Source organism: Eleutherodactylus coqui, chromosome 12 (genome assembly GCF_035609145.1).
Source record: "Eleutherodactylus coqui strain aEleCoq1 chromosome 12, aEleCoq1.hap1, whole genome shotgun sequence".
Classification (NCBI taxonomy): domain Eukaryota; kingdom Metazoa; phylum Chordata; class Amphibia; order Anura; family Eleutherodactylidae; genus Eleutherodactylus; species Eleutherodactylus coqui.
In genome coordinates this window covers 61,481,596-61,508,551 of record NC_089848.1, presented here as the reverse complement: position 1 = coordinate 61,508,551, position 26,956 = coordinate 61,481,596, and the positions used below count along the sequence as shown (strand labels likewise).

The 26,956-nt window shown below is 44.5% G+C and overlaps 1 protein-coding gene across 1 annotated transcript in view; it reads right to left on the bottom strand.

The window, feature by feature from the left end:
* The window catches only part of SKAP2 (src kinase associated phosphoprotein 2), a 226,512-nt gene that overhangs the window by 163,558 nt on the left and 35,998 nt on the right, over positions 1-26,956 (bottom strand). Inside the window, exon 3 of the mRNA XM_066584584.1 lies at positions 24,727-24,752. Coding sequence (XP_066440681.1) covers positions 24,727-24,752 — 26 coding nt within the window. The remainder of the gene's footprint in view (positions 1-24,726; positions 24,753-26,956) is intronic.

Genomic DNA, 26,956 nt, shown 5'->3' with positions numbered 1-26,956 from the left:
GAATGCGAAGATCTCAGCTAGAGGCATAGAGGGATAATTAAAACTTCACAGCTAATTAAAATATCCTACCAAATGCATGCTATGGAGCTACAATGATTGCAATGACAGTGGAGCTAATTGCAAGGAAATGACAGGTGGAATCTGCAGTTGCCCTGTTCTACTATAGTTGGAAGAAAAAGTAAGTGAACCCCTTGACATTACTTGGACTTCCGTATTGATTAGTAATAAAATGATATCCAAGTCCCAATTATAGACAAACGCAATTTAATTAATAAAACACAAAAACGGTTCATGTCTTTTACTGAGAACACTCAGTAAACGCCCACAGTGCAGGGAAGAAAAGTAAGTGAACCCTTGAGTTTAATAATTTGTATATGCCCTTTCACATCAAATGTTTGCTGTAGCTGCAAAGATGATTTTCACAATGTCGAGCAGGAATTTTGGACCATTCCTCCCTGTGATTGTTTCAGTTCATCAATATTTCTGGGGTGCCTTGCCTGCACAGCCCTCTTTAGGTCATACAGCATCTCAATGGAGTTAAGGTCTTTGACTTGGCCATTCCAAAATACAAATTATCTTATTTTTTAAGATTTATTTAGTTGATTTACTTGACAGAAAACATTTTATTAGCAATCGATGCAGAAATCCAGGTAATTTCGAAGGGTTCATTTTATCTGTGTGCTTTGGGTCATTGTCTTGTTACATCACCCAACGGTGAACAGTAATGGTTTTTATGGACAGCAATGGCTTCCTTCGCGGTATCTTTCCTTAAAGTCTATACTTCTTCGGCATTATTTTAATAGAAGACACATGAACAGAGGTTATTCAGTTTGTAGAGTCTTCTGTAGGTCTTTTGTTATTACCCTTGGGTACTTTATCACCTCTTTCAGGATGGCTTGTTGTGCATTTGGAATCATCTTAATAGAAGTCCCACGACTGTGGAGAATGGCAAAAATTCAGAGTTTTCTCAGTTGGTAGATAACTTGTCTAACAGTGGATTGATGAGCACCCAGGACTTTAGCAATACTTTTGTAGCCATTTTCAGTTTCAGGCATCTCTATACACGTCTTTTGAAAGTTGTTTACATCTAGGCAAGGTTCATAGAAGAACAAATGTGTCAGGAACCAGGCTCTGTTTCCTTTATTTAATGAGCAAAACACATGTGCATCCCATACTTCCAATCTCATCTTCTTACTTGAAAATCCTTTTTCCAATTACATCTTGGAGAAGTTATTGATACATAGTATCACTTACTTTTTCTCCCTGCACTGTGAACATTTACCCAATGTGCTCAATAAACAATATGAATAGTACATCTGTTTTACTGTTATTAGTTATGTTGTACTTCTCTCTAATTGTGGCTTAGACAACAATCAGACCACACTTACTTTTACCTAAAACTGTATGTGCTAGATCTTACTATTCATTATAGATTCAAAATAATGTATCTTCCTAAGGCCTCGGTGAGACGAGCATTTTTTCCACACATGAATAGGTGCGCAAAAAGATTGCCCCTCGCTTGTGGAAAAGATCACGTGAACGGGTGAATTCCAGCTAGTTGAAGTATCCCGTTCACACGAGCAGAGGTGCGTGTTTTCTGCTCCCATAGGAGTTTATGGAAAGCATGCTCCAAAGATAGGACAGGTCCTATCTTTGCGCGCACCACGGACCTTAAGGCCCTTTTACACACAACGATGATTGCACAAAATTTGCTCAAAAGCCAACTTTTGAGCGATGATCGTTGTGTGTAAATGTGCGCCCATCGTGCACTTACCGTGCACTTTTCGTCTATCCCTGACTTTAGGTCCGCATGAAATCCTCGTCCCTCAGGATGATTAGATAAGACGAACCAGACTGCATGGTGAGTTCTTCGCAGGCAGCGCTGATAATGGCTGATAACATTCTTTAACAGCTGCTAACAGCCACTAGCCCACTGGAGAGCAATAGTAATGTATTTAGCAAACATACCACCTGCTGTTCTCTAAACACGCAATGAAGTACTAAAGGGCTGATTTAGCCCATTAGTACCTATGCAAAATGATTGCTCAGAACTGTCAGTTTCTGACGATTTTTGAGTGATCATCTGTGTGTGTAAATGCACCTTAAGATGCGAGTTGCACTCAGATGTCTTATCTTTGGCAGGTGTGAGTATTTTGCGCATCTAAAAATCGTTCACGTAAACCCTTCTATAGGAACCCATTAGTTCTTTTAGAAGCGCTCTTTTCACGTGCCAATCCATGCGCGAAAAAAAAACGCTCATCTGACCAAGGCCTAAGGGTACATTCACATGGGCGAGAGAACCACACAAGTTTTGTGCATTGTAAAATGCACAAAAATACAACCTATCATTTGTAACAGGTGTATTTACATGGGCGATTTTTCTCTCGCAGCATGCTCTATTTTTGTACGAGTCTCCCACACATCGCACAGCACAAGAATCTAAATAGTGAAATACAAAACTTCTAGAGCCTAAAGGCCCATTTAGACACAACAATTATCGCTCAAGATCTGCTCAAAGGCAATCTTTTGAGCCATAATTGCTGTGTGCATTTATGCGCTCCGAGAACTGCTGTGTTCTCGGAGCGCTCAGTTGGTATCCAGTTGAGCGCTCCGAGCTGGGTATGGAGAACACAGCTGGAGTGCTGTTTTTTGCATACTCCTGCTGTGTTCATGGAGCGCTCAGCTGGTATACAGCTGAGCACTCCGAGCTGGGTATGGAGAACACAGCTGGAGTGCTGTTTTTTGCATACTCCTGCTGTGTTCATGGAGCGCTCAGCTGGTATACAGCTGAGCACTCCGAGCAGGGTATGCAGAACACAGCTGGAGGGCTGCCTTCTGCATTCTCCTGCTATGTTCTCCGAACGGGAAACCAGCTGAAACAATACTATCAGTGGTATCCCGCTAAAAACTCAGCGCGCAGTCCTGATAACACTCATCGTTGTCTTTCAGCTAGCTGAAAGACAATGATGAGTGAATCGTGCACGAACAGTGCAAGAGGGCCATGCATTTAGACGATTATTGCTCAAAAGATGGCTTTTAAGCAAATTTTGAGCGATAATCATTATGTCTAAATGGGGTCTAATGATGGCCCTACTAGAGTGTCCACATGACTATAGTAGTACTATAGGGAGCCAATAAGTAGATGTGCAGGAAAAAAAGGGAAAACACATCTGGGCTATCCTCTAGGTCCCCTACATATTATGTGACAAAGCGAAGCCCCCAATCTCAATGGTTTTGTTCTCACTAGCACGTTTCTCGCAAGGAATTCCTACCCGGAGAGAAGATGGGCCTTGCCCTAGCTTCTGCCATTTTTTGTGCGTGCAGCAGCGCGGACTTTGAACTGTTAAAAAAGAAGACTTTTAACTTGTTCATGCGCAAATACCCTCCATAGCGGCAAGAGTATTTACGCATGTGTTCGTCTGTTCGAGCCCTTGGGAAACAAAGACAAAGTTTAGAACAGCCCAAATGTGGTGAGACCCTAAGGCCGGCTTCACATGGCGTAAGCATATTGCGCGTGCCTTCGCATAGCGTATTTGTGGAATGAACTATGTGTATTTGCGTCCGCACCGGCGGGGTAAACAAAGAGCACCGGTTAAAACCGCTAATCTAGATGTGTTCTTTTCCTGCGCAATTACGCCGTGCTTCATGCATCTTGTTGTGTATTCCATGTGCATTTACGCACCCCCCCCCCATCGACTTCTATGGTGTGCCAATATGCTTAAAAATGGAACACGTTCTATTTTTCTTTGTGTGACCGAAATGCGCGCGCAAAATATAGAAAAGTGAACTTACCCATTAAATTCTCTGCGTTTTTCATGCGCAAACACGTTTGCGGGAAGAGACCCCTGCCCATTCTTCCGTTCAATATACTTTTTTCCATTCTTTACCTTAAGTGAATAAGTTCTAGGTGCGCCAATGCAGAATATCATAAATAGGAAGTAGCGCATATGCCGCACTGATCTGTCTGACGAGTCAGGGTGCCCTCACACTGGCGATAAAATCGCGTGATGCGAGACTGAGTGAAAACGCAGAATTATGTAACCAATGATTTTCAATGGTTTCCTTCACATTTGTGATGTTTTCACTCATTCGATGTTGCGAGAGAAAAAAATGGTAACATGTCCTATCTTTCTGTGTTTTACAGTTTTTTTTATCTCCCATGTTTCCCTATGGAGCCCCCTTTTTTTCTCATCGCAAAGCACAAACTTTTGTTTTTTTTGTGCGATACGTTTTTAACATTAGAAAGTCCTATTGACTTTCATGTTAAAAAATCGTGGTAAAATTGTGTGAAAAATGCGCAAGAAAATCACAAATAGCAAGAAAAAGCATCGCTGACGCTCAAACATCTCATGAACAAAATTGTGATTTTGCTGCGATTTTTTTGTGATTGCCAGTGTGAAGCTTTAGGGCTTATTCACACAAGCCGATATTGGCTGCCGTTTTCACAGCCAGTCAATATACGCTACCATGTGATGCATGGGCTCGGCGTATATGCCGTCAGGTGGGGGGAGACAGCTTAGCTCTGCTAAACTGTCTCCCCCTTGCTAGCTCACCTCCTCTCTCCTCCCCACCGGCTGTTTGCAATGGGAGGGGTCGGGGTGGGACGGAGCTAAGCTCCCGCCGGCTCCACGTCCCTTGTCTGGAGCAGCAATGTGAGGGGGCGGGGCAGAGTTTAGCTCCGCCCCCCACATTGCAAACAGCGGCAAGGGGCGGTGAGGAGAAGAGAAGGGGGAGGAAGTTTAGGAGTCATGCTGCTAAACTACCTCCCTTCTCCGCTCGCTGTCATAGGAGTCTATGGCAGTGGCCGTAGTCAGGCCAAGAAGCTAGTTCCAGGACTATCCTTCCTGCCTGGCGTAAAAGCACCCGGCCGGGCGCTTTTGCGCAGTGGGAATACTCCTGTGTGATCTGATGCATTGGAATCTAATGCATCAGATGGTAGCGTATATCGGTCGGCCGTGAAAATGCCCTAATAGCGAAAGATACTTTGCTTGTTTGCACCCCACCGATATGGTGACATAGCAGCACACGGCCGACCTAATACAACTATATAAAAATGAATAACTTGCACCACATTGTGTGTAACACAGTCCTACTAAATAGCAGTAAATGGTAATTGTTCACTACTGCACATTATTTGGCAAACTAAATTAAGATTTGCTCATCTGGATCCACAGGTGACGGCTCCACCTTCAGTTACATAAGCACCATGTAACCTAAGTCAATTCTGCAACCCCCTGGGGGTACAGGGCTACAGAAGTAACACCATTCCACATACCAGATGAGATCCTGGCAGAACTGTTTTAACACGTTCATTGCCTCTGTGTTCCACCAAAGGGGGTGAGCGCGATGTATGTACCAGCTTGTTGGCGTTCAATAGCAAGCCTATGACGCCCGATTCTGCCTTGGCTTCCAGCAGCTGCAGCTCGCCTAACAAGTACTGACAGATATGTCTAAAACTTCTGCTACATGCTAGGAACAGTGTAGAGTCAAATAATCAAAGCTGAACTGAAATAACATGTTTTCTCCCAAATAAGAATTGTGATGTGATCTGTTTTCCAGAAATGTGGTATTTATACAGTAACTTTTCTGTGTTGCCAGTTGGAAGACAAGCCTGCTCATGTGCTCAAATACTTGGGGCCTGTGCAAATATTAAAGGGATACATAGGGGAATAATATACGACAAAGAGAAGAATATAGTTGGTGCAGAGAAGGGTTTGTAAACTGAGGTATGCTAGAGATATCCATAATCTGCCAGAAAATGAATTCTAACTGGGTTGATAAATTTAAAGGTTGTTTCACACACAGCATTTTTTTTGGAAAAACTACAGCAGTTTGAGGTGCGGTTTTTTGAGTCAAAGCCAGAAGTGGATTAAAAAAATGAAAACAAAAGGAATGACTTCTACTTCTCATCCCTGCTGGATCCACTTCTGGCTTTGGCTCAAAAAACGACATGAAAAGCTGCTGTTTTTCTTTTATTTCTTGTATGTGTATATTTTTCAATATGTATTAAATAGAGATGAGCGAACGTACTCGTCCGAGCTTGATGCTCGTTTGAGTATTAGCGTGTTCGAGATGCTCGTTGCTTGTGACGAGTACCATGCGATGTTCGGGTTACTTTCACTTTCATCTCTGAGACGTTAGCGCGCTTTTCTGGCCAATAGAAAGACAGGGAAGGCATTACAACTTCCCCCTGCGACGTTCAAGCCCTATACCACCCCCCTGCAGTGAGTGGCTGGCGAGATCAGGTGTCACCAGAGTATGTAAATCGGCCCCTCCCGCGGCTCGCCACAGATGCGTTCTGACATAGAGGAGGGAAAGTGCTATCTTGTTGGAGCTGCTATAGGGAGAGTGTTAGGAGTATTTTAGGCTTCAAGAACCCCAACGGTCCTTCTCAGGGCCACATCTAACCGTGTGCAGTACTGTTGAGGCTGCTTTTTGCAGTGTTGCACTTTTTTTTTTTTTTTTTTTGTATATCGGCCGTGCAGAGCATTGCGTCCTCAGTCTGCAGTAATTTTACATAGTATAGGGCCAGTAGTGCTGAGGCAGGGACAGTGGAAAAGGTGAAAGACGTATACTGTCTATATAGGCAGTGGGCTTTTCCAAAAAAATTTGGGACAAAAAAATATATTTGGGCTGCCTGTGACCGTCCTGACTGTACTGCGTCTCTGCTGGGGGTAGTAGTCCTAATTAATACGCAGCCAGCTAAGTGTTACAGCAGGCTTGCGCAAAATTCTTTCCTGGTTCTGCTGTGCGTTCCGTAAGCAAAGTCAGCCTCCAACCACAGGCCAATAAGCGGCACATTTAATTACAGCGTTCTGTTTCTGCACTACTGGTAATACACCATGCTGAGGGGTAGGGGTAGGCCTAGAGCACGTGGAGGCCCAAGTCAGGGTGTGGGCACAGGCCGAGCTCCTGATCCAGGTGTATCGCAGCCGACTGCTGCGGGATTAGGAGAGAGGCACGTTTCTGGCGTCCCCAGATTAATCTCACAATTAATGGGTCCACGCGGTAGACCTTTATTAGAAAATGAGCAGTGTGAGCAGGTCCTGTCGTGGATGGCAGAAAGTGCATCCAGCAATCTATCGACCACCCAGAGTTCTGCGCCGTCCACTGCTGCAACTCTGAATCCTCTGGCTGCTGCTCCTCCTTCCTCCCAGCCTCCTCACTCCATTACAATGACACATTCTGAGGAACAGGCAGACTCCCAGGAACTGTTCTCAGGCCCCTGCCCAGAATGGGCAGCAATGGTTCCGAATCCTCTCCCATTGAAGGAGTTTGTCGTGACCGATGCCCAACCTTTCGAAAGTTTCCGGGGTCCGGGGCATGAGGCTGGGGACTTTCGGCAACTGTCTCAAGAGCTTTCAGTGGGTGAGGAGGACGATGACGATGAGACATAGTTGTCTATCACTCAGGTAGTAGTAATTGGAGTAAGTCCGAGGGAGGAGCGCACAGAGGATTCGGAGGAAGAGCAGCAGGACGATGAGGTGACTGACCCCACCTGGTTTGCTAAGCTTACTGAGGACAGGTCTTCAGAGGGGGAGGCAAGTGCAGCAGCAGGGCAGGTTGGAAGAGCCAGTGCAGTGGCCAGGGGTAGAGGCAGGGCCAGACCGAATAATCCACCAACTGTTTCCCAAAGCGCCCCCCCCCTCCCGCGCGCCATGCCACCCTGCAGAGGCTGAGGTGCTCAAAGATCTGGCAGTTTTTCACTGAGAGTGCAGACGACCGACGAACAGTGGTGTGCAACCTTTGTCGCGCCAAGATCAGCCGGGGAGTCACCACCACTAGCATGCGCAGACATATGATGGCCAAGCACCCCACAAGGTGGGACGAAGGCCGTTCACCGCCTCCAGTTTGCACCACTGCCTCTCCCCCTGTGCCCCAACCTGCCACTGAGATCCAACCCCCCTCTCAGGACACAGGTACTACAGTCTCCTGGCCTGCACCCACACCCTCACCTCCGCTGTCCTCAGCCCCATCCACCAATGTCTCTCAGCGCAGCGTCCAGCCGTCACTAGCGCAAGTGTTTGAGCGCAAGCGCAAGTACGCCGCCACGCACCCGCACGCTCAAGCGTTAAACGTGCACATAGCCAAATTGATCAGCCTGGAGATGCTGCCATATAGGCTTGTGGAAACGGAGGCTTTTAAAAGCATGATGGCGGCGGCGGTGCCGCGCTACTCGGTTCCCAGTCGCTACTACTTTTCCCGATGTGCCGTCCCAGCCATGCACGACCACGTCTCCCGCAACATTGTACACGCCCTCACCAACGCGGTTACTGCCAAGGTCCACTTAACAACGGACACGTGGACAAGCACAGGCGGGCAGGGCCACTATATCTCCCTGACGGCACATTGGGTGAATTTAGTGGAGGCTGGGACACAGTCAGAGCCTGGGACCGCTCACGTCCTACCCACCCCCAGAATTGCGGGCCCCAGCTCGGTGGTGGTATCTGCGGCGGTGTATGCTTCCTCCACTAAACCACCCTCCTCCTCCTCCTCCTACGCAACCTCTGTCTCGCAATCAAGATGTGTCAGCAGCACCACGTCGCCAGCAGTCGGTGTCACGCGGCGTGGCAGCACAGCGGTGGGCAAGCGTCAGCAGGCCGTGCTGAAACTACTCAGCTTAGGAGAGAAGAGGCACACGGCCCACGAACTGCTGCAGGGTCTGACAGAGCAGACCGACCGCTGGCTTGCGCCGCTGAGCCTCCAGCCGGGCATGGTCGTGTGTGACAACGGCCGTAACCTGGTGGCGGCTCTGCAGCTCGGCAGCCTCACGCACGTGCCATGCCTGGCCCACGTCTTTAATTTGGTGGTTCAGCGCTTTCTGAAAAGCTACCCACGCTTGTCAGACCTGCTCGGAAAGGTGCGCCGGCTCTGCGCACATTTCCGCAAGTCCCACACGGACGCTGCCACCCTGCGCACCCTGCAACATCGGTTTAATCTGCCAGTGCACCGACTGCTGTGCGACGTGCCCACACGGTGGAACTCTACGCTTCACATGTTGGCCAGGCTCTATGAGCAGCGTAGAGCTATAGTGGAATACCAACTCCAACATGGGCGGCACAGTGGGAGTCAGCCTCCTCAATTCTTTACAGAAGAGTGGGCCTGGTTGGCAGACATCTGCCAGGTCCTTGGAAACTTTGAGGAGTCTACCCAGATGGTGAGCGGCGATGCTGCAATCATTAGCGTCACCATTCCTCTGCTATGCCTCTTGAGAAGTTCCCTGCAAAGCATAAAGGCAGACGCTTTGCGCTCGGAAATGGAGGTGGGGGAAGACAGTATGTCGCTGGATAGTCAGAGCACCCTCCTGTCTATATCTCAGCTCGTTGAGGAGGAGGAGGTGGAGGAGCATGAGGAGGAAGGGGAAGAGACAGCTTGGCCCACTGCTGAGGGTACCCATGCTGCTTGCCTGTCATCCTTTCAGCGTGTCTGGCCTGAGGAGGAGGAGGAGGATCCTGAAAGTGATCTTCCTAGTGAGGACAGCCATGTGTTGCGTACAGGTACCCTGGCACACATGGCTGACTTCATGTTAGGATGCCTTTCTCGTGACCCTCGCGTTACACGCATTCTGACCACTAAGGATTACTGGGTGTACACACTGCTCGACCCACGGTATAAGGAGAACCTTTCCACTCTCATACCCAAAGAGGAAAGGGGTTCGAGAGTGATGCTATACCACAGGACCCTGGCGGACAAGCTGATTGTAAAATTCCCATCCGACAGCGCTAGTGGCAGAAGGCGCAGTTCCGAGGGCCAGGTAGCAGGGGAGGCGCGGAGATCAGGCAGCATGTACAGCACAGGCAGGGGAACACTCTCTAAGGCCTTTGACAGCTTTCTGGCTCCCCAGCAAGACTGTGTCACCGCTCCCCATTCAAGGCTGAGTCAGCGGGAGCACTGTAAAAGGATGGTGAGGGAGTACGTAGCCGATCGCACGACTGCCCTCCGTGACGCCTCTGCCCCCTACAACTACTGGGTGTCGAAGCTGGACACGTGGCCTGAACTCGCGCTCTATGCCCTGGAGGTGCTTGCTTGTCCTGCGGCTAGCGTCTTGTCAGAGAGGGTGTTTAGTGCGGCTGGGGGAATCATCACAGATAAGCGTAGCCGCTTGTCAACCGACAGTGCCGACAGGCTTACACTCATAAAGATGAACAAAGCCTGGATTTCCCCAAACTTTTCTTCTCCACCAGCGGACAGCAGCGATACCTAAACAATACGTAGGCTGCACCTGCGGATGGAAGCATCGTTCTCTATCACCATCAAAAACGGGGACCTTTTAGCTTCATCAATCTGTGTATTATATTCATCCTTCTCCTCCTGCTCCTCCTCCTGAAACCTCACATAATCACGCCGAACGGGCAATTTTTCTTAGGCCCACAAGGCTCAGTCATATAATTTTTGTAAACAATTTTTATACGTTTCAATGCTCATTAAAGCGTTGAAACTTGCGCCTGAACCAATTTTTATTTTAACTGGGCTGCCTCCAGGCCTAGTTACAAATTAAGCCACATTAACCAAAGCGATTAATGGGTTTCACCTGCCCTCTTGGTTGGGCATGGGCAATTTTTCTGATTAGTACTGTTGGTACACCAATTTTTTGGGGCCCTCGCCTACAGTGTAATCCAATTAAGTTTTTTGCCCACCTGCATTAAAGCTGACGTTACATCAGCTGTGCTGGGCACTGCAATGGGATATATTTATGTACCGCCGGTGGGTTCCAGGGAGCCACCCATGCTGTCATTCCACACGGAGTTGTAACTGCATGTGTCCACTTCTAAAGAACCCCAGTCTGACTGGGGCATGCAGTGTGGGCCGAAGCCCACCTGCATTAAACATGACATTACCTCAGCTGTGCTGGGCACTGCAATGGGATATATTTATGTACTGCCAGTGGCTTCCTGGCACCCACCCATGCTGTCGGTCCACATGGAGTTGTAACTGCATGTGTCTACTTATAAAGAACCCCAGTCTGACTGGGGCATGTAGTGTGGGCCGAAGCCCACCTGCATTTAATCTGACGTTAGCTCTGCTGTCCAGGGCACTGCAATGGGATACATTTATGTACAGCCAGTGGGTTCCAGGGAGCCACCCATGCTGTGGGTGCACACAGAATTCCCATTGCGGAGTTGTACCTGCCTGTGACTATTTATAAAAAAACGCGGTCTGACTGGGGCATGCAGACACCTTGACAGAATGAATAGTGTGTGGCACATAGGTTCCCCATTGCTATGCCCACGTGTGCAGCTCCAGATGGAGGTGGCACAGGGTTGGATTTCTCATTGCTTCTGTACAGCATTATGGGCTATCGCCCCGCCCCTTTTAAAGAGGGTCACTGCCTAGCCGTGCCAACCCTCTGCAGTGTGTGCCTGCGGTTCCTCCTCATGTCAGACGCACTTATAAATAGACATGAGGGTGGTGTGGCATGAGGGCAGCTGAAGGCTGCGCAGGGACAATTTGGTGTGCGCTGTGGACACTGGGTCGTGCGGGGGGGGTTGGGCAGCATGTAACCCAGAAGAAGTGGCAGCGGAGTGTCATGCAGGCAGTGATTGTGCTTTGTTGGACGTAGTGTGGTGCTTAGCTAAGGTATGCATTGCTAATGAGGGCTTTTCAGAAGTAAAAATTGTTGGGAGGGGGGGGCCCACTCTTGCCGCTATTGTGGCTTAATAGTGGGACCTGGGAACTTGAGATGCAGCCCAACATGTAGCCCCTCGCCTGCCCTATCCGTTGCTGTGTTGTTCCCATCACTTTCTTGAATTGCCCAGATTTTCACAAATGGAAACCTTAGCGAGCATCGGCGATATACAAAAATGCTCGGGTCGCCCATTGACTTCAATAGGGTTCGTTACTCGAAACGAACCCTCGAGCATCGCGAAAATTTCGTCCCGAGTAACGAGCACCCGAGCATTTTGGTGCTCGCTCATCTCTAGTATTAAACATTCTTTTCCCAATCTCCCTGCTGGATTCTCCTTTTTGGTTTTCAAGACCTTTTTGATTGCTACCTTGGATTTGCAAAAAGGGGAGGGTGGTTGGATCTTCAATAGACCCCCTCTTATCAAGTAAGCACATATATTTTCCCCTATTATACACAGATGGACTCTTTGAGCGCAGGAGTATTTTTTTTATATACCGTGTTTCCCAAAAATAAGACCCTGTCTTATGTTAGTTTTCTCCTAAAAGAGGCACAGGGTCTAATTTTCAGGGGGTCTCTTATACTCACCTAGCAGTTGGCGTTTGGGCTGGGCTGTGGCGCTACTGCAGGCAATTGCTCTGATTGGTTCAGGTGCACTACCTCAGCCAATCAAAGCCAGCGCTGGATGAAGCAATCACGGCCATTCAATGATGTCATTTAATAGTGATTAGCTGCCTCCAGTTAAATTTGGGGTTGGTTAGCCTCTCCTTATGGTGATATTTATGTGACTGGGGGAAACTGGCCATGTGACTCAGAGTAAAAACTGGAAGAGCTCCTGTGATTTAAAGAGGGAGAGTAGGAGGAGGGAGCCAAGCATATGTGTACTGCAAGGAAGAGAAGTGAGGAGTTGGTGGAGAGAAGTGATCAGAGAAAGAAGTGCTGCAGAAAGTAGAAGTTGAGGCCTGTCTGATGAAAGAGCCGGAGCGGGAGAGGAGTCTATTTCAACCTTGCCAGGAGACACCTGAGCTAGGAAAGAGTTTTGCGTAAGCCAGAAAGATACCGGATGCCACAACTGTGAGTTTATGTACCAAAAGCGCAGAAGTCCCGCAACACTGCAGTGTTAGTTTCCCACAAGAGAGCCTGCACCATACTTCGAATCTCACAAACGAGTTCAGCGCCCAAATTTAACTCATTCCTAAAAGTGCTAGTTTCAGCTAGTCCAGTCCGCATCCCACTCAGTCTTTCAACATAACCTTATTATACAGTGATAGCTGAGAAGTTAATGGCCATCTTCCATTGTCATGTGTGAATACATTGTGGATTGTACCAGTTGCTTTACCAAGCGTTGTATGAATTGTACTCATCTTGCAAATCTAAGTAAACTGTGTGCCTTCAGGTTTACTTTATCACCATCCAACTTGTCTCCTTAAGGCCCTTTTACACAGGCCGACAGTCGTTTCAGCGACTGCACAAGTGCTGACATCACCAGCGCTCGTGCATTGCTTTCAAACTAAAAGTCCTGTTGCCCAGGCTTCTTGTCCATTTATCGCTCCGCTCTCAGAGCTTCCTATGGGATAAGCTGACATTTTTGTTGGTACCATCTTGGGGGGCAGACAATAGTTTTTAACAGTTTTCATTGAGCTTTTAGGGGAAAAGATGTTTAAAAAAGCAATTCTGATATTCTTTTTGTCTTTTGGAATCTGTGCAGCATAGGCGACTTGTTATCCTCATGTTGTGGGTCATTGTAGTTTCAGAAATAACAAATGTATATATATACACACACATATATATATATACACACATTTATACATTAATATATATATATATATATATATATATATATATATATATATGTATCCAAACCAGATCCTGCGTTTCTTAAGGGAGCAATAAAGCACTTGGAGAGTTTTCAAATACAGGTGACTTACTTGTGCAGGTAGTCCCCTCCATGGAGACCCCCCAGAAAGCGAATATTGCGCTTATTCAATCACCAGAAGGAACGTGCAGGGATGCTCTGGCACGTGGTTAGATAAAAAAAATTAGAATTTATTGGACACACAGGGCAACAAAACCAAAAAACATATAACACACATAAAGATGCATGCGGGAGGCAGGTGCGACGCGTTTCGAGGTCCTAACACTCGTTTATCAACCTGCTCCTTCCTTCATAAACCATCTTTAAATAGCCTACCACCATTAACCGTCTTAATAATCCCTTGTAATAGTAGTAGACTATACAGCTAACCACGTGCCAGAGCATCCCTGGACGCTCCTTCTAGTGATTGAATAAGCGCAATATTCGTTTTCTGGGGGTTTTCATGGAGGGGACGTCCTGCACAAGTAATTCTTTATTGCTCCCTTAAAAAGCACAGGATCTCTTTTTCAGAGATCCTGTATTTAGAGAGTAGATGATTTACATGTGTACATGAGTAGATATTTACTTGTGTACCATTTTGAGGTGCATACAATATTACCAGTTTTTTTTGGGGGGGGGCGGGGGTTAAGTGGCATTTTCCTAGTCATAAATAGCATTTTGTGGAAAAATGGCAATTTTCAGATTTATTTTTTGGGGCAGGGGTTTACATATGAATTTTTTTATTTCTTTTTCTGCCACAATTGTTTGTCCCACAAGGGGACTTGACGATGCAATCCTTTGATTGCTTAGATAATACACTGTACTATATAAGATAATACACTGTATTACATAGTAGTGCAGTGTATTATCTTACACTGTCACGTCCTCATCACTAACAGTACAGCCTATTACTCAAAATAAATGCAAATTGTTTCAGCAGCACAATCCCATCACATCAACAGTTGGGTGCCCCATGCTGAAGCACTCTAAATCAAGAATTCATGGATCCGATCATGGGGTGTCGGTAGTTACCATGGCAATTGGAGGTCAAATTATGACCTCGGGGTCTGTCATGTACGGCAGCCTGTGAGGGTCAGTGTCGTCATTGACAGTAATAGGCTGTACTAAAAGCAAAATGCAAGTAATATAGCATCTTAGGTGCAAATTGTGATACATTTATATTAGTTTAGGGACTCACAATAGGCAGGGAGCCTTGACGATCGGCTTGTGAGCTCAAGTATTTGGCCAAAATCCAACTAATACCTCGCATTATTATTCCCATGCAGTGCACTAAGGGTGCTTTTAGATGAACGATTATCATTCAAAAAATCATTCAAACTCAAGCCAAAGACGAATGATAATTGTTCGCCCGTCGTTCATTCTATGCAGGCATAAAAATCATTATTGGCTCATTCACTAATCGTTCGGTTTAAACAGTGAATGTGAAAGACTGAACTATTCTGAATAATTTCTCATTTAAACAAGCCAACGATGTATCTGCCTGTCCAAATAGGCTGCCCGAGAGTGAATGAGCTAGCAATGACATCACTTGTTCATTCCAACAATAAATCGGCTCTTCGAAAAGTACCTTGAGGTTTCCTTCAGATGGGCACATGCATTCTTGAACACTCCTCAGTGCAACGTATTTGCGCTATGTACAAGGCTTTTTGCGCGCGTATCAGTGCATTTTCATTTACCTTTTGTGCAAGTGGAGCATGTTCATCTGCGGGTGGCAGACGAACACGCTCCAATTTAAATGGTTATTTATGATAATGAGGTACACGTGTTAATTTTTCATGGAATTGCGCAGTGTTTCATGCATCCCCTTGCATATCGAGTGCGCATTGGTGCACTTTGCACAGACTTCTATAGGGTCCTTTGGTGCGTAATGGCACATAAACATAGAGCAAGACCTATTTTTGTACGCATGAAAGAAAGGAAATGTGAAGGAACCCATTGAAATCATTGGGTTCTATTCTCTGCAAATTATACATGCAAATTTACATGTGCAGATATGCTCATCTGAAGGAGCCCTAACTTCGATACAAAGTACAAATATCCAACCCCAAAATGAACTAGAGACCAGGGGAACCTGAAAGGGTCCCCTTATCTCATACTAACCAAATCTCAATCCCTACCGCCCACTACTTATGGATTGGACACCAACAACAAAAATGTTGTGTTAAGAATACTTTATTTCTGGAAGTAGCATACAGTGGCCGCACATGGTCCTCCGTGGGGTTCAGTTCCTCAATCCTACGTAATCCACACGTTATCTTTAAAACTGAACTCTCTGTTTTTCAACATAAATTATCCCTCAGCTTCACAGGACAGAGTTATCGGTCTCCTCCATAGGATAGTTATTTATGCTTGAGAGAGACTTGTGAAGTCGAAATGTTGCATTTATGAAAGACTAAAGACAGCTTTTAAAGGTTGCACCTGTCACTGTCTTTGTTCTCATTTTTCTTTTAGTACTACCTGTTTCTGTCAGCGATGACACTGACCCTCACAGGCCACCGTACAGGGCAGACCCAGACGTCATGATATGACCTCCAATCGCCATGATCAGCACCCAGTGATCAAATCGCCAAAGTACCGATGGTGTAAAGGAGGGAGCCTCTCGCTCTCTAAACCATCTAGATGCTGCTGTTTGCATTGACAGCAGCATCTAAAGAATTAAATCACTGCATTGTAGCTAAACTCCATCCCAGTGGTTGCAGCAGGGCTGTGGCTATAAAATAACGCCAGTTTCACACCTGCATTGGAACCTCCGGTTGTAGGTTCTATTGCAGATCCGGCTCAAAATACCAAAAAAAGAGCGCCGCGTGCAGCGGTTCTATTGCAGATCCGGCTCAAAATACCAAAAAAAGAGCGCCGCGTGCAGCGCTTTTTCTTCCGTCTAATAGTGACTCCAGGTTCATTTTTGCCCATCCAGGATGGTTGACTCCATTTTCAGACTACATAATCCTCACAGTACATTGATAGACTACCAATGCTCTATATCTGCTCTCTGATTAGCCAAAGCCGCTCATGTGATCAGCACTAACCAATCAGAAAGCAGTGCACAGCGGGCATTGGATAGAAAATTGCCGCAGCCATCCTGGATAGCTAAATATGATGCCCGAAACTGGTGGATTAGAAGGGCGAAGAGAGAAGCAACTGCAGTAAAAAAAACCCGCCTCCCCTTCCTGTCCTGGGATAGAATTTTGCCCCAAAAGTGAAGGGTTGTTTTAACATAAGTTTGAAATGTTCTGCAGCGTCTTCAGGCTCCATCCAGATGGTAGTGTGACTGTGTCTTAATACAATGTGAACTGAAGCAGAAACACACATGTAGGATAAGCTCCTTAAGAGAATTAATCTGGTCACTTTGTTTCAAAGTTTAGATATGTTGGAAGATCTCCTACTACTTCCAGGGAGGCGAGAGCGCTGTCAGTACTCTCTCATGTTATCAGGTGGAACTGGAATTCTTTCCCATCTGGAATATATGCCTAGGAGGTGCCAACTATCAGTTCCTATTACTAAATTCTTTGATCACACACTAAATCTATGCCAGGAACTACTTACTATTCTGATATCCAGCTGCTTTTTACAGCCAGTGCTGAAACATGTAAGAGAATTGGGAATTTTTTTCTATAGCTGAAATTCTGCAACAACTTGTGTGCAAAGAGCTAAAAGGTTGTGTAAAGTGGCAAAAGGTATTTTTCTTTTTTCTGTTATGACAAGAAAAAAATATATAGTTTCATCAAATTAGAAAGTCCCACATTTTCACACACACTGCAGTCTGAGAAAAGGGGGGAATTGGATGGAGACCACCGTGTGGATGACCTCTTCGAAAGGTGTTGACTAATAATTTTTTATGAAATGGCCTTATGGTAAGCTAGAAATAATCTAAAAGGAACTTAAAGGGGATCTCCACCCTTTTTTCATTACATTGTTTTGAGACCCAAATTCTGTACTAATTAATTTCTTAACAGGGTCTACCAGGCAGCACCTGCTATCAGTACCGGGATACACCAGCGTCGGAGTGTAAGCGACTGTTCCAACCCCTGTGGTGCTTGTAATTGCAGGTGAAGCTTTCGCCGAAACCAATGGAAGTTGCGCATGCAATTGCAAGCATCAGAAAACCCCTTTAATAGATACAGTATTTATGGTTGGAGGTTTGTTTTTCCAATACTCTATACATATGCTCCCCTGCATAGAAATAAATTTCAAAAATAACATTCTGTCTACCTGTAGTCACCACTAGAGGGAGCTTACCATATACTGTGTTATCACTGAGCTCAATTTATATCAGTATTCAGTAAGCTCCTGAGCTCCCTCTAGTGGTGACTACAAGTAGCCAACATGTTAGCAAAAATGTATTTGTTTGTTCTTCATAGGCTATACCATGCCTTGATGAATCTCCACCAAACTTGGTACACATACTCTTCATGACCAACTTAAAATACTAGGGAAGGTTTCAACTGTTTGTTGCTCATATCAAACAATCACAGCACAGCTTTCATTTTACTAGAATTTAGAGGGGTTTTACCACTACCTAAAATTTCTTCACAACCACTCTGTACTTCCTGGTTGCAACTGACCCGGTCATGTAACTACTGCAGCCAATCACTGGCCACAGCAGTGACCCTCTATAGCCAGTGATTGGCTGTAGCAGTTGCATGTCCTGGTCAGCTGCAACCAGGAAGTTGTGAAGCAATTTTAGGTAGTGGGAAAACATGTTTAAGGAATGGTGATTGGTTCTTATGTACAACCAAAAGTTTTTTTTTACACAGTTCAATAAATAAGGCTTATTGTATAATCTGTGATAAAATAAAATGCTTTGTGAGTCAGCATGGTGAATAATTTAGACTTGTGGTAGATCCAAAATGCCTCCAAAAAATGAAAACCTATAGGCCAAGTCCAGCTTAAAGCAAAGAAAGTATTACTGCGAGTGAGTGACACAAGTGAACTATGTGACCAAGAATGAGGGGGAAAGAGCCAGGACATCAAGGGCTGCAGAGACCCAGGACAGCATGAGGTCCGAATTAAAAAAGACAAAGACAGAGCCAGTGCATCAAGTGCAGCAAATTGTTGCTGGAAGGTTTTCAATAGGATCCTCAGAAGGACTACGATCAACATTCGAATGTTATTATTGGAGGAATGGACCGAATATGTAGTTACTGTCACGCCAAGAAATTTAAAACAGAGTCTCCTGGAATGTGTTGTAGGAGTGGAAGGCCCCCCGGGTATATAAGCTAGTGTTTTATATCTACAATATGCCAAATGCAGGAGATTTGGAGCCATGTATCAGAAAAACAAATCTTCATCCACCTCAAAGATATCAATCTGTACAGAATATTGAATGGATTTAGATTAAAATCAGTAACATGGTAGGTCATGCTAAATATGATACTTTTGTTAAAGGGGTTCTACCACCAAAAACATGTATCTCGTATTACCTATTCACAGGATAGGATATAAGTGTTTGCTTATTGGGGGTCCAACTTCTGAGACCCCCAGTGATCCTGAGAATTGTGCTCCTGAATGCCTCTGTGAATGGAACAGCTTGTATAATTGACCACCACTCCATTCAGTTCTATGGCGCGGTAGAAATCATTGTACTTGGCAATCTCCCTCCTTCCATAGAAGTGAATACAGCAGTGATCATGTTGCACACTGTTTCATGGGGTATTTAGCAGCAATGTTCTTGTGTATAGGGAATAAATGCATTTGGTGATACAACCTTTTTAAGGCTGAAAATTCATTTTTTTCTCAAAGGGAAGTAAAGATCATCATATTGGGGCAAAGCTGCATTGTTGTAATGGTGGAAACTATGTCCAAAACATGGTCAAATTTGCCAAACCTCATGAGGTAAGTCATCGGCTTAGCCAAGGTGAGGATGGGGTAGCAGGTCATGTGCCTCCGATGCCAAATGTCATGGAGTGTCAACAAGGCAGTTTCTTGCTTGATCATCGTATTTAAAAATAAGGTGAGGACTGTGAACTGAGTCTTTTCCTGAGGCTATAGAAGGCCTATAATAACTACTACTCTTGGGTGACACCAGTTTCCTGATGATCAGATGCAGAAATTGTCAGTTTTACATATGTGTGCTTCTTATGAAGGCAGTTGTGTGAAGCTCAGTTTACAGCCGACAATCAGCATCTCGATCCACATGCTCCCAAGGGTACCAATGATTGGCCAGTGTGAGCGCAAGAGATGATAGATAGATAGATAGATAGATAGATAGATAAGATATGAGATAGATAGATAAATAGATATGAGATAGATAAATAGATAGCTAGATAGATAGATAGATAGATAGATAGATAGATATGAGATAGATAGATAAATAGATATGAGATAGATAAATAGATAGCTAGATAGATATGAGATAGATAGATAGATAGATAGATAGATAGATAGGAGATAGATAGATAGATAGATAGATAGATAGATAGATAGATATTAGATAGATAGATAGATAGATAGATAGATAGATAGATAGATATGAGATAGATAGATAGGAGATACATAGATAGATAGATAGATAGATAGATAGATAGATAGATAGATAGATAGATAGATAGATAGGAGATAGATAGGAGATAGATAGGAGATAGATAGATAAAAAGATATGAGATAGATAGATATAAAGATATGAGATGGATAGATAGGTAGATAGATAGACAGATATAAAGATATGAGATAGATAGATATAAAGATATGAGGATAGATAGATAGATAGATAGATAGATAGATAGATAGATAGATAGATAGATAGGAGATAGATAGATAGATAGATAGGAAATAGATAGATAGATAGATAGATAGATAGATAGATAGGAGATAGATAGATATGAGATAGATAGACAGATAGATAGATAGATAGGAGATAGATAGATAGATATGAGATAGATAGATAGATAGATAGATAGATATAGATATTAGATAGATAGATATGACATAGATAGATAGATAGATAGGAGATAGATAGATAGATATAAAGATATGAGATAGATAGATAGATAGATAAATAGGTAGATAGATAGGTAGATAGATAGATAGATAGATAGATAGATAGATAGGAGATAGATAGATATGAGATAGATAGATAGATAGTAGAGATGAGCGAACGTGCTCGGCCCCGCCCCTTTTTCGCCCGAATACCGCGATTTGCGAGTACTTCCGTACTCGGGCGAAAAAATTCGGGGGGCGCCGTGGCGGCGTGGGGGGTTGCAGCGGGGAGTGGGGGGGAGAGGGAGAGAGAGAGGGCTCCCCCCTGTTCCCCGCTGCTACCCCCCCGCACCGCCGCGCCTCTCCCCGCCCCCCGGCGCCCCCCGAATCTTTACGCGCGAGTACTGAAGTACTCGAAAATGGCGGTACTCGGGTGCGTAAGTACTCATTACGAGTACGTTCGCTCATCTCTAATAGATAGATAGATAGATATGAGATAGATAGATAGATAGATAGATAGATATGAGATAGATAGATAGATAGATAGATATGAGATAGATAGATAGATAGATAGATAGATAGATAGATAGATAGATAGATAGATAGATAGATAGAATAGATAGATAGATATGAGATAGATAGATATGAGATAGATAGATAGATAGAGAGATAGATAGATAGATAGATAGTAACCAAGGTAAATTAATTTGCCAGAGTACATTCTACAGCAGAATCTATTGTGTCTTATTTACCAAAGAGGAAATTCATTACGCCAGAATTCCGTGTGCACAATACTCTACTTGTTGTAGGAAATCCTCTCCCAGAATGTTTATTACATACCTATTTATTGTCCATAAGACTTTACAATTATGTGTAGCAGCGCTTACTCTGCAAGTTAATCACATACCTTATCTCAGTACCTACAGTACACAACTTGTATAAAGTACAGGACTATATTGCAAACTGCAATGCAATTTACATGTATGGTTGGCAGAAATAACTAAAGCACCCTGGGAGGAATTTAGAAAGAGCCATGTGCCACTATTATGGCAATAAAGTCACATATTTTTAAATAAAATGTACCTGAGTAAAAATATACACCTTTTTAGCCTTTTTCCACTACTCTAGGCCAGTGTCACTCTGGGGTGCCTAATTTCATTCTGGGAGCCCACTGAATAGATATTTCTAAGTATTACCTTTTTAGATGCTGTGCGTTGCCTATCCATGTGTAGTACAGAGGGTGTACTCGGCTATGCAAAATTCATATGGTGGATATGGAGCTGGGGGCGCACTCCTGGCTCAGAGTCCACTGGGAGATTCACCTAGTCCCCTATGAGTCTGCTCTCAGCGTATATTCTAAGAAGGAGGTGGAGCTTAGCAGAGGAGGAGAGCTTGCCCGCAGTCCAATAGGTTTAATATAATTTATGACAGAAATTCCGGCACGTCACAGCAGGGAGGAGCCAAAAGTTGGGGCGGGGTCGAACTCGGCTTGATGCTCGTTCGAGTAACGAGCACCATCAAGTACGCTAATACTCGAATGAGCATCAAGCTCGGCAGAGTACGTTCGCTCAACTCTAGTGTGGTGATTGCCTGGAGAGCCATTTCTATAAAACTGCAATTGTCCCAACAGGGAAGTACGGAGCAACTATGCTGGGAACAACTAGGGCCATTGGTAAAGTCCTCCCTTGACGCTTAAAACATTAAATGCACAGCTTCAGCAAACTTTAAATTGACTTTTTTCAATGGCTTTTATTGTGTGGACACCTTTGATAGGCAGTTAATTTATGTTTTACTTAAATGTATAATTTTGAGCTGACAATCATTTCTAGAACAGAGTTGGATAAAAAAAAGTTGACCCTTCTGCAGTTTGCTACATATCACTGTATGTATAAACTGCAGTTTAAGTCCCTATAGGAGATTCATCAGTGTGCTGGACTGATGGCTTAGTTTTCCTCTGTTCAACTAATTTATGACCACAGCAGAGATAAACTTTGGCAGGAGAGGAGAGAGCAGAGGAAAACTAAGCCGTCAGTCCAGCTTCACTGATAGATCTCCTATCGAGACTTAAACTGTAGCGTCTATATAAAGTGATAAGTAGAAGTTGTAGAAGACAAATGGGGCAACATTTTTAAATAAAACCCTACTGCAAAAATTATACAGCCCAAACACATACATTTAAGTGAAAAAAATGTGCCCCCTCCAGTGGTATCCATAGGCTTTAGGTTGAATGCCACAAATTTAATAAATCCTTAAGGGCTTATTCACACGGGTGTATATCAGATGGGTTTTCACGCCCCGGCCAATATACGCTGCCCCTCTGATGCATTGGTTTACAATGCATCAGTGCACAGGGGCGTATCTCCGCAGCGTAAAAGCGCCCGGCCAGGAGCCAATCACAGCTACAGGAGAAGGGAGGTGGGAGGGAGTTTAGTAGTGTGACTTCTAAACTCCGTCCCCCTTCTCTTCTTCTCTCCGCCTCTTGTCACTATTTGCAATGGGAGGGGTGGGGCGAAGCTAAGCCCCACCCCCATTCTGGCCCTCCCCTTGCAAACAGCGGAGAGTGGCAGGAGCTCAGCACACTAGCTCCTGCCCCGTCCCGCCTAATCCCCTTGCAGAGTGACGGCGAGGGGGAGAGAAGGGGAAGACAGCCAATGGCATATATGCCTCCCCGTGCATCACACGGTAGCGTATATCGGCCGGCCATTTTCACAGCCGGCAGATATATGCTCGTATGAATAAGCCCTAAGCTGCATATTCATGAGTATTGATGACTGTTGTAGAGCGGGACATTTGTAAAACTGATCACAGACGTAAAGATCAGGCAAGATGTACTCATATTAGAATGTACAGACATTCAGTATTAGTGTATCTTGACGCCACCAGCAGAATGGGTGGAGACAAGATATATGCCCTGAGCCAACGACCCAACCAGGATTGGCTGGCTAGGACAATGGGTGGCCATCCTCTCCTGTGGCCATTATCTCTCCTGTGTGCTCCCCTGAAATACCCCCCCGCCGCTTGGCATTGTTCCCTTAAGGGCTCCTGCGCTGTCACTGTCCGCTATGCCATCATCGGAGGACGGTGAGGAAACAGTGGTGGAGCATGGCGGAGTGAAGGCAGAGTGGTGGCCCCACTGACAGCTGAGGGCATGCAAGTGCCACAACAAGAGCAGTGGGACACAGCGTCGGTGAGTGTCAGCAGCGCCAACCACCACAAGGCCCAGCAGAGGAGTCACTGATCATCGGCGGGAATTGTCAGCAGAGGCACCGCTAGAAGCCCCAGCACAGGAGTAACTGACTTGAGCTCCGGTGCGCAGGCTGACAGCAGTGGGACACAACGACAGGGATGGGGGAGCATCTGTAGCGGCACCGCAGCAAGGCCCTGCAGAGGAGTGACAGAGCTCCGGCACCCAGTCAGAGTGCGACGGAAGGGTGAAAACGGCGGCGTGTTCTGCATTTGCTGCAGAAGGAGGGCAGCACAGCGCCGGAGACAGTAAGCAGCCAGGAGCGCCAGGATACACATGGGGGAAACAGCGATCGAGACACTACACTGCCCGCAGCAGCGGTATTCTTGAGCCAATTGGGAGCTTAGGGTGTGACAGGGGTGTTCCTCCATGGAAGCCCTGTCAAACCCCTAGCTTCCGGTGGCGTCAAGATACACTAATACCTAGACATTCATACACAATCTTGAGGTATAATTAATTTGCATATGCATGAAAAATTCTTAGAAAACTTTCATAAATACAATGAAATCAGTCCCAACGGGAGCAAAGGAGAAAAGTTTAAAGTGACGTTTCTACTTGATAAAAGTATTCTGTGCGATGAAACATATATCTTGCAGTTGGAAATGTTTGTTGCCATAAACACTTTTCTGTTGCAACACTTGATTATCATATCTGCTTAGATTTCTATATGCAGCTTATGACTAGGTGGCTCAGAGAAAACATGGAAATGTATATATACCTTTAAAGAGTTTAGAATCATGTATTCACATATGAAACAACAATCATATACATTCACTGCCTGAATTTACCTCTTGGATTCACCTATAATTGTAATAATTTTATCCAACATATATAAATGAGCCTAAACACAGCTATGAAGATTGAACCAGTGTGTTAATGGTTAATGACCAGCAGAGGAAGTTCCTTTAAAAAAAAAAAAAAAAAGTACATTCAGTCGCAGTACAATTCTCTGCCAGCAGGGTGTGCTATGATCCTCATTTCTGTATATTTTAGTCTAGAGCTTAAATTTTCATTTGTCTGTAGCTGTAGTATACAATGTAAGGGGACAGAGGGGTCACCGAGCTTTACCTTTATCATGGAATTCCTGGGGGTAGCTGAAAGAGAAGGAAAATATATGTTAGGTTAATCAGATTATCAGGCTATACTTCTGTTAATTAGAAAAAGAAATCAAATATGTAATCGGAGATAATATGGCCGGCTATAATTATAGTAAGTAGGCAGTAAAATGCAGAACTTTTGCCCTGGAGGTGTCATCTGGGCTGATGTTAACTCTGTCATTTGTGCTATTAGTCAGGATTCATAAGCATTTTAGTGTTATACAGTCATTCCAGACTATGTAAATTGGTTGATCTCTAACAAACATATTATCCAAATATAATTACCAAAGTTCTACTCATACTCTGGTTATTGCCTTTAAATTAGCAATTATCGATGGCCTGAATGGTGTAAATGTGAAGCAATGTAATAAGAGCAAATGCTGGAACACATTATGAATTTGCAAAATGACAGCAGGTATTTAGAATAAAGGGGAAGCCAAATATCCAGATATTAGAGCAAGATATCTTTGTGCTTCATCATGGATGGATGGATGGATGGATAGATAGATAGTAGAGCTGAGCGAACATACTCTGTCGAGCTTGATGCTCGTTCGAGTATTAGCGTACTCGATGGTGCTCGTTACTCGAACGAGCATCATGCCGTGTTCAACCCCGCCCCAGTTTTTGGCTCCTGCCCGCTGTGATGTGCCTGTTTTGGCCCCTCCCCGCCGCGACGCAGCGCACGTCAATGGCAAATTTTTGGGCTGGCAGGCAGGGGGAGAGAAAGAGAGAGAGAGAGAGAACACACGCATCAATAAAAAGAAAAAGCTGGGGACCCGGCGTCCCACATACAAAAATGCTTAAGTCTACCCTTGTAGTCAGAGTAGAGCTCTCGAATTTTACAAAAAGCTCGACTCGAAAAACGTGAACCCGAGCATTTGGGTGCTCGCTCATCTCTTATAGATAGATAGATAAATAGATATGTGATAGATAAGATAGATATGAGATAGATAGATAGATAGATAGATAGATAGATAGATAGATAGATAGGAGATAGATAGATAGATAGATAGATAGATAGATAGATAGATAGATAGATAGATAGATAGATAGATATGGGATAGATAGGTAGATAAATAGATAGATATGAGATAGATAGATAGATAGATAGATAGATATGAGATAGATAGATAGATAGATAGATAGGAGATAGATAGATAGATAGATAGATAGATAGATAGATAGATAGATAGATAGATAGGAGATAGATAGATAGTTAGATAGATAGATATGAGATAGATGGATAGATAGATAGATAGATAGATAGATAGAGATAGATAGATAGATAGATAGATAGATAGATAGATAGATAGAGATAGATAGATAGATAGATAGATAGATAGATAGATGGCATATATGTAACTATAACTTGTGGTCTCCCATATCACTCATTTACAGTTTTTTAATTGCTGTGGGAGCCATTAAACTCTTTCTCCATGACCCAAAAAAGTACAACCATGGAATGTTGTAAAGTAAAGAAAAAAGTCACTGCCACATTTACTAATACTGTCTAAAAATTAGACAGTGCAAACTGAGCCACGCAGCCTTAGAATTCACCAGATTCATCACAACTGGAAGGTAAATCTGTGGAATTTTACGACTGTCTAGTCTACGCTTATGACACTTATTAGTTTGCATACTTTTTGCCAAAAATTACACCAAAATTTTGGCAGAATTTGACATAATTTTTGAGGTCATGCCCAATGAGTTTTTTCAGATAAGTTGGAAAAACTGTCCGAATGTGTCTAAAAACAAATTGTAAATTTGATGCAAAGCATATTAGACAGTTTTCTGGTGTAATTTGTGCCAAGAAGCTCTGCCCCATACTCACCTTCTTCAGTGGCTCCACATCCAGTGCTAGAGACCCGAAAGAAGCCGGCTGCAGCCATACGCCATTCATTGTGTACAGGACCGCTCAGCCATTCATAAGCTTCAGTGGTGATTCTGCCATGGCTGCGAAAGCCTGTGATCAGCGGAGTGGCCATGGCAGTGCCTCTTATGCCCACATTCCTAATTGAATGTTCATAAGATCCTTCATACAAATGATTCTAACAGCAACAATAATGAGGGTTATCTGGGCTCAAGTCCAGAGTGTTGTAATAACATAAAAGAATACTCACCTTCTGCTGCTCCTGTTCCCCTGATGACTGGCCCCCACTGATCTTCTGGGTGCACATCTTGATGGTCATGAGACAGCTGCA